The sequence below is a fragment of the Pistacia vera genome, unplaced genomic scaffold (genome assembly GCF_008641045.1).
Source record: "Pistacia vera cultivar Batoury unplaced genomic scaffold, PisVer_v2 Contig197, whole genome shotgun sequence".
Taxonomy (NCBI): Eukaryota; Viridiplantae; Streptophyta; class Magnoliopsida; order Sapindales; family Anacardiaceae; genus Pistacia; species Pistacia vera.
This window is the reverse complement of record NW_022195998.1, coordinates 240,027-252,082: the sequence shown is the minus strand read 5'-3', so window position 1 is coordinate 252,082 and position 12,056 is coordinate 240,027. Positions and strand designations below refer to the sequence as shown.

At 35.2% G+C, this 12,056-nt stretch overlaps 2 protein-coding genes across 3 annotated transcripts; both read right to left on the bottom strand.

Annotated features, from left to right (window-relative positions):
- Positions 1–389: 389 nt before the first annotated feature.
- On the bottom strand, positions 390–5,098 carry LOC116128139 (AT-hook motif nuclear-localized protein 1-like). 2 transcript variants are annotated; one of them, XM_031413824.1, is made up of 6 exons: positions 4,795–5,098; positions 3,766–4,195; positions 2,304–2,371; positions 1,783–1,914; positions 1,342–1,503; positions 390–1,010 (listed from the first exon to the last, which is right to left on the bottom strand). In XM_031413824.1, exons 2-6 carry the CDS (start codon positions 4,109–4,111, stop codon positions 726–728), a joined length of 993 nt encoding a protein of 330 aa, XP_031269684.1. In that variant the 5' UTR covers positions 4,112–4,195; positions 4,795–5,098; the 3' UTR covers positions 390–725. The 2 variants fall into 2 exon arrangements, with proteins under 2 accessions (XP_031269684.1, XP_031269683.1); XM_031413823.1 differs by having other exon boundaries at positions 3,766–4,186.
- A 1,193-nt stretch (positions 5,099–6,291) lies between these two features.
- On the bottom strand, positions 6,292–11,050 carry LOC116128160 (65-kDa microtubule-associated protein 4). Its single transcript, XM_031413850.1, has 13 exons — positions 10,911–11,050; positions 10,447–10,534; positions 10,105–10,302; positions 9,743–9,991; positions 9,315–9,524; positions 9,055–9,210; positions 8,766–8,919; positions 8,355–8,506; positions 8,165–8,252; positions 7,821–7,894; positions 7,560–7,634; positions 7,198–7,468; positions 6,292–6,946 (listed from the first exon to the last, which is right to left on the bottom strand). Exons 2-13 carry the CDS (start codon positions 10,516–10,518, stop codon positions 6,504–6,506), a joined length of 2,142 nt encoding a protein of 713 aa, XP_031269710.1. The 5' UTR covers positions 10,519–10,534; positions 10,911–11,050; the 3' UTR covers positions 6,292–6,503.
- Positions 11,051–12,056: the final 1,006 nt, after the last annotated feature.

Genomic DNA, 12,056 nt, shown 5'->3' with positions numbered 1-12,056 from the left:
ACCTCATCTAATCTTTTTAAGCCTTAAAATTATTAATCAGAATAAAAATCCTAGTAATCATCCCTATTAGTATATAAGAGAATTTAAACTCAAAAACTTATAAAACCTCTTTTTTGCTTTTTTACCCTAATAATCACCCCTATTAGTATATGAGAGAATTTAAACTCAAAAACTTATAAAACCTCTTTCTTTTTTTGCTTTTCTACCGTAAGATCAGCCAATGTAGTTTTTTCTTCGTAAGTTCCATGAGGATGAGACCGATCTTAGAGAGTTATATATATGTGTGCGAGGCCATATTCCAAGTTCTTGATTATTTATGGAATCAGTTAGCAAATAAATCAGACGATCAGCGAAAATAAGCTATACAAACGGAGTAATTAGAGTTTAGATGATTAAGTTGGGTACCAATAAATTTGTCAGTCATTAAACAACAGACTAGGATAACAGCCTCCACTGAATTAGCCTAGAAATCAGATGTAATGCCTGATCCCACCTAAGATTAACAAAAGATTAAAAAATAATAATAATAGTAATAATAATTGTCTTGTTTGGAAAGAAAAGCATTTAACCTAAATGGAAATCCTGTAAACCTACGTCATCCTAAAATTACATAGATAATTCAGATTAAGAACAAATCTCAACTCTTCCAATGAGTAGTATAATACCAATATCAGAGGGATCAATAGTCAGCGAGAACTTGAGATCTTGATTTGGCATTTGTCATGTTAACTTGCAGGAAGAGAGATGTTGATGTCGGTCGTCGAATTTCTAGGTTCCTGCATGGTGCTCCAGTTTTCTCTTCCGAAGGCAGGTGAAGGAGCAAGGCTTGGCTTCAAGGCGCTTGGATTTTGCTGCCCATTTCTATCCATGCTCTCGTTTTCGGCATTTGAAGTAGGTACGACAGTAGAAATGCTAGGAGGTAGTGCGACTGTAGCCGGCACAGACTCTGCCTTCTGTTTCTTGGGTTTCTGTTCTTGATGATTGGCTGGTAGGAAACTGCCTACCACAACCTGACAAGTCCAAAAGAAAAAAAAAAAAAAATTCTCAAGACAGGTTAGGAAAATATTCCAGGCCATGATTTTCGGATCTACAAATATTTCGGTCAAAGTGCTTGGGAAAAACAACAAACTATCAGGCAATTAGAGGAGCATAGGGTTAATTTTGGTTCTTTGTTCTTCATACTCAAGAGAAGGTGCCCTCTGGTTAGTTTTGCGGAATTCCTTTAGGTTTTGTTGCTATCTCAAATAGGTCATATGTTATTTTGACAATAGGCCTACACACTGATCTTTCTATTCCTAGTCCTAAATATTGAGAATAAAACTGGAAACGAAAAAGATTTACCTGCACAGGACTAGCTGCTACCAGAAGTCCAGCAACTCCTCCTCCTACAACCCGACCATCTGGACTCGCCAAAGAGACACTCATGCCACCTGATCTGCTTCTTGTCCCTTGACTCTCAGTAGGCATAAATGATCCAGACAAGGAAAGAATTTCAAAGCGACCCTATCAAAATTTGAAAGAGCAAAGAAAAGTTTTCTTCAAAATGAGAGTAGAAACTTGGAAGACTACCAAACCCTTATGCAGCCAAGAAGTAATTACATTTCCTACTCTAAATTAAAAATTTCAGAGATCCAAAGCTACACACTAATATTCACAGACAAAAAATTAACACAACGGGAATAGACAAGTAAAGGGATAAGAAGAGAGCAAGGAGCCAAGGAGCACCTTTCTCTAACAATTTCATAATAAAATATTTTCAAAGTGGAATACAAAATGCCAGACCTCATATGTCAGTGTGCCCCCGGAAGAATCAGGTTGACGAAGTGTAACATTTGAAATTACTCCATTAGCAGATAGGATGCAAATTGCTCGAGGTCCTTGTTGGGAAAATGATATAACCTTCATTGTAACATCCTTCAACAACCAAAGAAAACCACCAATGAAGTGAAATATAACATAGACTTTCACTATTTCTTTTTTAAATTAAGAAACATCATCCTCACCACTGAAAATGAGAAGCGAAAAGTTACACTCATTTTATATAAGGTAAACCACAAATATTACAATTGACCATATCTTTAACAAAATTAAGGTCACTCATTAAAGAAGATATATGTTATAAACAATATACAAGTGCAATTTCCATTTACATTATAGTTGAGGGCAAAAGCAAGGACTTCATAGTCACAAAAAATAGTGGACCCCACTTGCTTAAGGCTTGGACAATATTAATGAATCAGAAAGTGAAATTCAATCTTTATGGAATTAATGAAATAAGTTTTTTCTTCTATAACTAAACATACCTCGCCAGCATTGACAGTGATGACATGGGGCGTAAAATTTGTACCAACAGAACAAGCAGATGACTCACCTATAAAATGACAAACAAGGAACAGGTGAATCTAAAAAGTTTTGGCATTTTAAGCAAAATATATAATCTGCTACTGCAGACACTTTTAGTCCTGTTATAGGATTGTGAAATTAATTTCTCAATCTGTTGAAGCCAGGTTTTTTATACTAGTAGGAATAAGTAGACTGATTATATCTACAAAACTTCAAGGAGAAAAATGGCTAACCTGCAATGACAATCTTCATATTGAAAAAAATGATACATTATAACACAGTTTTTTTCTTTGGGTGTGTGTGCATGGGTGTGGGGAGAAGAGGGCAGGTGGTGTAACAAATGTTACCCATGCCACCATACAAGCATCTGCCATGTTAGCATGATAGTCAGCAAATTGTAATAATGATCCCGAATAATAAAGATGAGTCCACTATATGTTAGATGATTCCACTTTTCATTCCACTACTACATTCAACCATGAGAAAGCATAGCTATATGGTCTCCATGAAAAATTAGCCCCACATTGGATGTGTTAGAAGGTGGATCCGAAGCATAAAGTTCTAAAACTGCCGAATCAAAATTGATTTCTTAACTTCAAACTTCTGTTAATGAAAACAAGGCCTGACCAGGGTTATGACTATTCTTTTGGGGTTGGTATATAGGCTTAATAAATTTTCACAGCAGAACCTTGCCTTCTATATTAGCAAAGCAACAGAATGATGAAATTTACAAGTGTCCAATTAGTCCAGATGCAGAGAAGATTAAACCTAAATTATACTCAACAGAGGTACAAATATACAAAAAAGCATTTAACAACTCAAATTAAACACCAAAAGGCGAACAGTTGCCTCAACTGGACCACAAATATCCTAAGAGATCAGGAATAAAAACAACATATTTATCTTCAGCTTTTAAAGCAATTTCAAATAACTAAAACGCAATACCAATTAAGTATTTCTCCAGTTTCTGTTTTTAAGAGCTTCTAGTAATATCCTTTGAATAAAGGCAAAAAGTCAACAAGGTAACAAATCTTAGCCACATGAGAAATATTCCTCGCCCCCAAACCAAACCCTGAATAGCCCACCCTTTAAGTCTATAGAATCAGCATTATACTTCCAAATTTATACAAGAGCATCTCATAACAAGGCCCCACATAAACTTTAACCAGTATTATCATCAATGAAAGATTTCATGAAAGGAATCTTGTAAAAGGGAATTTTGAATTTTCAAAACAGGCTAAAGAGTAGTCCCAAAACCCAAGTTGGAAGGTAGTTCCACACTTCCACTATCAAATACAGAAATAAACTAAAAAAATATTCACAAGAATTATCAATGATCGATTCAATAAACTCAACATAAGCTCAAACCAAACACCATGCTACTAATCAAACAAGAGAAACAGCTTGAAATTAACTTATTACCAAAATTGTCCGTCCCCATTCTCTTGAGCTGCTTGCTTTCAAAACTACTGAACTTCCCTCTTCCTCGCTTCCCAGAGGAGAAGTCACCAGAAGGTGGAGCCGAAGATGAAATAGGCATTGGTGACAATGCCATAGCAACACTCCCATCTGGTCCATATTTCCTTGGTCTACCTCTCTTCTTCTTTTCTGTGGGTCCAGTCAATCCTACACTAACTGGGGACGCAGCCACTGCAGGGGACCCATCAATTTGGCTCGGATTTTCAGTTCTTGGAGCCATATGGTAGGCTGATGGAGCTTCAGCTCCTATCACTGTAACTCCTGAGTTCATTCCTTCTCTTGCTTCCATGCATAGACCAAATATCACTCAAACCGTCCACTATCGACAAAACTAGATAGACCTACCAGCATCTACAGCACAGACCTGCATAGACTTCACAAGATATTAACTAAATTAATTCATATTCTACCCGATTATTTTAGGGGAAAAGAAAACGCAACATTTCTTCAACCTTTAAAACGTGCTTCTCAAGCCAGGTTTCTCTCAGAATACTCGAAGAACAAAAAGCAATTAAAAAAATTATACACAAACAAAAAATATAAACTTAAAAGTACATCAATCTGAGCAATTTAAATAAGCATAAAAATCAATATCTTAAAATTGTAGCCAAACTAAAAATTAAAAAAAGTCGGAACAAATCTATTTTCAGCTTACTATTTCATAAAAATCATTTAAAGATCAGACAACGTTAACCAAAAGTTATCAGAAGTTAGAGAATAATTTTAGAAAACAAAAAAAGAAACCACAACATGGCACCAGAACAGTTACTGTAAGCTCAATATTGTGTTAAAAACTTCAAAGATCAAAACAAATGACTAAATCAACACTCCATGAATCACAATCAAACAAAGCAAAGCTCGAACTCACCATTTTCCTGAACTTAAAATGTTCAAAATCAGTGACTTAAACTACTGCTAAATAAAGAAAAAAAAAATTACAACAAAAAGTCTTTAAGTTTCAAAGATCATGACCTGTAATATTGATTCTGACACTCCAAAAAGCTCTTCTTTAACTTTAAACTGAAACTGTCTGTTTTAGACCTTTTCACATTTGCAGAGCTCAAACAGTGCTTTAGAAGTTTCTTCGTAGTGAAATTTCAAAAAATCACAGTACGGTTACTAAGAAGAAAAAACTTTTTGTTTGTTTCCTGAGAAAACAGTTTCTCGAGGAAACGAAAACCGGTTATTTTTTCTACTTTTCAGTTGTCGGAAAACCGCAAGCCGGTTTTCCCTTTATCTGTGTCTGAACAGAGTCTGCTTGTGAGAAATGAAAATAATAAATACAATATACCTAAAAACTAAAATAGAGAAAAAAAAAATTAAAAACATTTAACAATTCGGAAATAATTATTAATTAATTGCTAAACCCGATAAATACAATTTGGTTAAGAGAAATTTCACGTCCGTGAGGGAAATTGAATTTTGAAAATTACATAAATGGATAATTTGGTAATTTGTTAGAAAAGTTATGGGAAATAATGAAAAGAAGTAGTGACTTTTTTTAATTTTGCTTCCTGTTTTTTCATTTAAAGCTGCAAAGGTAGTGTCGTTGGGCCGACCTTTTTGTTGCCGCTGACCTGCTTTTTTGTCTTTTTCCAGCAAATAAAAGATTGCATCCCAACTAATACCCCTTTACTTGTTTCTAAATTACCAAAATTTGCCACTGAAGAATCATCTGATGGGTGAGATTTTAATTGGCGTAAACTGCCAATTGTCATGCGTCATACTGTATTCATGGTGATGAACCCTCTTTAAAAAATTATTATTATTTTTTTTAATTTGTGTACGTGTTTATCACAAGCGTTTAAAAACTATTGAGTTTTAATTTTAGTTGTGTGGATCATTTTCATTTATACAAGTTTGACAGCAACAACTTATTAATTATGATCTCATAGATTAGAAATGGAGTTAATGGTATGATTAATGGCCTTGTTATTTTTATATATTTATTTTTGGCATGGCCTGACTGTCAATTTTATTCCGTGCGACGCGTATGTAGACATCGACATAGGGGACAATTCAATCAGTCAGCAAAGCAAAAATCTGATTGGGTGATGAAATGAGGTGAGGTCCATCAAATAAAAGAAACTGTGAGAAGGAAGAAAAAGTCAACAAAATCCTGACCTGGGTTGGTGAATAAGTTGTTGCTTGTCTACACTTGTCCGAGGTAGCTTATCTCTCTCAGGCACCCTACGTTATTGTAGTGCACAATAGCACATGCCCGTTGGATTGAAAAATTGAATTGTTTATTGGGCCTGGCCTTTATTTTCAACATTTGATTAATATAAAAATAATAGCCGATAAGCGTCTTATTCATATGGAACCACTCCTCCAGCACACTGGTCAAAGAAGAAATCATATGGAATGCACATGCCTCGCTAATTTCAATGTGCTTTATTAGCTTTCATTATTTATTATTTTAAATTGAATATAATCAAGTATGAGACAAACATAGACAAAATTCCCAATTATAAGGTTTGATAAAATGAAACCAAGCCAACATGTATAATTTCCTTCAGTAGGAAATGTTAACTTTCGGAACAACATAGAATCAATCTTTTCACTGTTCAAGCATCACGGCACTAAATAAGTTGTGCTTTAGTAGATTAGAAAATTAAAAGCCAATAAGAATTGACGACTTTCTTCACAACACAATAAGATTCAAAAGAAAGCTGGTTTAATTAATGGCAAAGAAAACCAGCTCTCACCTCTTCGAACGAGTATTCAACATTTTCTACCATCTTTTTGACTGCTTTAGCACCAAAAGAAACAGAAGGTGTGGCTGGTGTCATGGCCATAAGCATAGGAATAGTTACTGTTGAAGGAGTTTTTGGCTCCGGAATTGGGATAGTCCTTGGTGTTTTGTTCTCTTCGTTGCCAACGAAAGTTGACTTGGAAGGTGTCACCACCGCAGTATTGCTACCAGCAAGTGGTTTTTGTAGTGTCTCGTTCTGTGTTCGTTTCTGATCTTCCAAGAAATTTGCGATGTTGGCCTTAGAGGAAATAGCCAAAGAGATAGGAGAGAGGGGCTTTCGGACCAACTGTGACTCAACTTCACGTGCCTTTGCAGCACCCGAGGGGCGCTTCTTTACTAAATCACCAGCAATCTCGGAAGTTCTCCTACCTGTAAAGTGTAAAAAAGTCTTAAGAATATGCATACAATAATGTTCCTACCAGCCCGGTTTTCCAGTCCCTTGACTGAATGGGTTCAATATAATAAAAAGTGAATCTCATTTTGAAAAGAAACTCTCATTAAACTATGTCAACTGTATAGTGCACGACTATAATTCTTGTCAGTGACAAAAGTATGTAGTCTAAAGATGTGACAAGTGTATCCTTATAAAGAGATAACATATGATAAAATTGAATATATACCAGAACAGGTTGCAAAACTTCCAGATTGCTGGTGATTTATTTGGGGACTGTTCCTATTCAAACACTCAAACTTCTTATTTGAATGCACACGAACAGAAGCCTTTTCAGATTTTAAGTTGTGAAGCATCTCCCCACCAAGGGAGAGTTTCCTATTACTTGTTGCTCCTGATAAAGTTCTGGAAGCCTTCTTTCCACTCTTTGATGGACTGAGTTTAGACCCATAAATTGCTTCCTTCTCTGTTATCGCTTGTCCCTTAAGTCTCTTTTGATCCTAAAATATAAAAATAAGTCAAACAAGGTTCATAAAGAGAAGCACGCTCATAAAGAGAAACATGTTCATAAAGAAATCTCCCAGTCCATACTCTCTGTCTTTGCCTTTCCTGCTCCTTCTCTTGCCTCAGGTCAGTGTACTCCTCAAGCATAGAAAGAAGTCGTACCTAGATAGCAATAGTCATAAAACAGATACATGAAAAAATAAAAAATAAAACAGTTAAGATGACATCCAGCTCAAGCGAATAATATGACTGAGTGCCATTATACCTAGAATAGATTTGACCAAGTCAAATTTTGACATTATGTAAGTTTTGTCCAATCAAATTTTCATAAATCATCAAAGTGCTTACACCATCATATAAGAATTCAGCGCCTCTTTCCTTCTCCCAAGCTGTGATTTTTGAAGTCAATGATTCCACCATCGCTGCTCCGATACCAAAAAAAAATAGATAAATAAATAAATTACCGGTGACAGATATCAAAAAATTATTTTGGGCTAGTATTTTAAACTAAACATGATCTACCAATCTATGTTAACCAACTTCACTATAGAATTAGTGTATGCTTACACTAGAACTTGCCACTAAAAAGATTGTATATTAGTAACAAATAATAAATTTGTGGGACAATTAGAACCATTGGTCCAAATCCTATCTCATTGGTGACCAATAAGGAATAAAAGCAATATCATTACCAGGGATTTTGTTAACCAGTGCACGAGCTTTCTCAGCACGTTTCAAGGTAAGATGTGAACCTCTTCCGGCATTGTAACGATTATCATCCTAAAATTTCCAACCATTTATAAATAGCTATTGAAACAAGGGGTAAGAAAAAGAACTTTATAGTTTGCACTAAGACAAACCAAAGAAAAAAAAAAAATCTACCCTGTTGTACTCTTCCAACCAGCATTCTTCTTCACGCGCAGCAAACCACTTCTCAACCTTCTCTAGTATTTCTTTCCGGCTAAAAGCTTCCGCTTTAACTTTGTCAATTTGGAGTTCAAGTTGTTCCAACAGGTAAACTGGGTCCACAGAGCCTATACAATGATGGTAACACAGATGAGAGGATAATAATCCAGCTATACAATAAACCATGTAAAATGGATTGTAGTTTGAAGCGAAGAATCATGTGATGCATCAGGACGGAATTTCAAGTTGATTGCTCAGTACACTCATTAAAATCAAAGCTTGAATTCTTGAAAAGAGAAAAATCTATTAAAATACGAAGTACTTCCCCTCACACATTCTAACACCATATTACTCACAATAAATTTTCACTAGCGTAGCAGTTATTACCTGACTCTATAGCTTTAATTGAGTAATCATCAAGCACTTCCGTGGTCATGTGCATCTTCTTGCATATCTCCTCTAGTTCAAACCTCCTTTTTAAAACAAGCTCTTTCATTTTACTCGATTTGAGCTGCTCCAGCCTAGATACTTCGCCCTCAACCTTCAAAAGAAAGGCCCACATAGATATAGTTATAAACATTTTGTTCCCCAGACAAACAAGAAAGTATGCAGAAAAAAAAATTAACTCATCATAATTTCACCATATTAAAAGCTCTGAGTTCAAGATAACTCATACATATTTAATGTTCTTCACGGAAAGCATGTTAGGCTCAGTAATTTCATGTTCTGAAGCAGCAATATTTTTGGTGACATGTTGAAACATCTGTTGCTCCCCTACAGGTGTATCCATCAAACTCCATAACTCCAACAAGGATGTTGCAAGATCTTGAAGCTGGAATAAGAATAGCTCAATGGGTTAGAACTTAAAAGGACAAGCAGAAGAAATGATTTGGAAACAAGACATGAAACAATAACCATATTTACACAAGTACAAACCTTCTGTGCTCTCTGTATCTTGACCTCTTGAAAACTTCGAATTTTCATTGTCAGCTTCTCAATCGTAGAGTTAGTTACATCTTTTGTTGCGTTGGAATCATCTAACGTGGGGTGAATTTTACAAATGGTGTCCTTGAAATCTACACCAAGTACCAAACATAAAGAATTTAAATTGCTGAGGAGGTCCGCTACCTTCTTCAAACGGTTTCTCTGTAGGTAATGTGTAGCAAGAATCAAAGTACGTCATTGTGATATTGCGGTTCAAGTTTGCAGGAGAAAAAAAATCTAGATTACATGCAATTTCTCATCTATCTTAACATAAACATGATGGCTAAAAGTAACTACAATGTAGCATTCATTTCCAAATCTAACAGCAGGAATAGTGTCATACATGTAAACAAAGGAAAATAAAAATTAGGACATCAAACCTTTTCAATTTGAAGATCAACTAACTGCATGTGTAATCCTTCTAGTCTTTTCACAGATAAATCAGTCTCATCCATAACAATCTTATACATATTATCTTGTGTATAAATCTGGTTTGATATTTCCTGTAACTTATTTAACACTTCAGCAAATTGACTCTTTCTCTCTGTCTTCCTCTTGCGCACATCCTCCAATTGTGGAATAATGATTTTAAGTTTTTCCTTCAAATTTCCACCAGCCTTTCGATCACACTGAAGTCCTCAACCAAAACATACAAATTATCAACCACATAAAAATTAAACTATATTAACTAAGAAGTAAGTTAAAACATCAGTCTTGTTTCTTCAATCCAAAAGGAACTTACATTCACAGGTTGCTCTCCCAGTGAAGAACATATATCAGCAATTTCAGATTCAGAAAGAGCAATTGCTCTCTGAAGTTGAGCTCTAGAAGTTTTTGCCTCGTCTATTTTTCTCCCATATACTGCCAAGCACTCATGTTCAATCTCCATTAATGTCTGATCCCTTTCAACATCAGGCTCTCCAACTTCATCCCATATTTTCTAATTTCAAAAATAATCAACAGAAAACACTGCCGACATTACTATCCACTATACCTTACTTATAACAAGCCCCAGAAATCCATTCAACAAAGGGAAAAAAAAAATTTAATATTTTATGTAGAGTGTAAGCTTTTGAAAAAAAACCTGAAGTTCATATAGCAGAGATCCACAGGTCGTTTCGGTTCCCACAAACTGATTGACATGATGATTCGGCATGGTGAAGTAACAATCACTGCAAGGGGAAAAAATTCCCATAAATATAATTCTACCACAAACTAATTAACATCTTTTATTATTTCAGGAATGAAAGAATAATAAGAACAAAATGTTGAAAAACTTTACGATATAGCTTAATTCGGATGATTATGCCTAATTCTACGGTATCAACAAAACCCTACATTATGGTTTTGCAGTCAAGAATTTCAAATTCTGGTTTAGAAAATTACTCCCACTTTACTTAGAATTTTATTCAAAGTTTAACAGTGAATGAACTCAACTCATCAGATTAAAGATTTTACAAGGTACACTACTAATAATCAGTAAATATACATAATTTGGAAAAAAAAATGATTACTATAAAACTCTGGCTCCAAAATTTTTGCACTCACCGTAAATGGCAGAAGATGCACCGTTAAATGCCTAATTGAGAGCGGGAGATTCGTTTTCGGTGAGTAATCGATGGATTTTGAAAATGGAGTAAGAGAGCGGAGAGAGCCTTTACTAGCATACGCTGGAGTCCTTTGAAATTAAAGTATACAAAAGTAACGCTTGAATTTGGTGGGAGGGAAATGGAAATGAGAGGGGAATGTGAGCGTTAGGGACCGTTATATTGGGGAATGCAAATGTGGAGCCTGATCTTGACGCGTCATCACGCGTCCGGTAAATAAATTTTGAATTTCAAAACGTCGATTTAACCGTGTGAATGCATTACCCTGCCTATTTTAGATTCAGGGTGACGCTGGCTGAATCCACATGAAATGATTTCTATGGATTATAAAATCGTAATTGTGGGATATTACCGTTAAATTTAATATTAGAAGTTAAAACCATCTACTTAAGGGTTGTTTTTTTTTTTTTTTTTTTTTTTTAACCAGGCCGTTCAGACGACCTTGCACTCGTCTCGATTAATCTACACGATGTAATAAACACCTTAAAAATATTTCAAGTAAGTTACAATTGTAGTTGGTGGTCCTAGTGTGGTTTTAACCCAAGAAGTTAATGAATGGAGTAAATCTTTTTTACCACCAGACTAACCCTTTGGGGTTATCATCGTCGAGTTGTCCAGATCAGCTAGCACGTACCTCAACTAATCCCTACGGTCCCTTACACCTACAAGTCCAATGGGCCAAATAAATCATAAATTTGATAAGCGGTTACTTTGTGTCACTCAAACACAAGACCTTTAAGTAACCTACGATCTTGCCATTTGGCACGAGATATAATTTTATTTTTATTTTTTTTTTGGTAAAAAAATGTAAAGATGAATAACCCCAAGGAGTTGTTGCTCTGGCGGTCAAGGAGATTTGTTTCCTTCCTTCAGTTAATGGGTTCAAACCTTGGAGTCACTACCACATTATGACTTATCTGGTCCTTTGGATTTGTAGGTTATTCAATAGACCCCAAAGATTAGTTGAAATACGCACAAACTGGCTCAAACACCTCGGTTACCAAAAAAAAATAAAAAAATAGATAAATGAATATAAGAAATTAATGTGTCTATAAAATCTTGATAGCTCTAATTCTAGAAAACTATT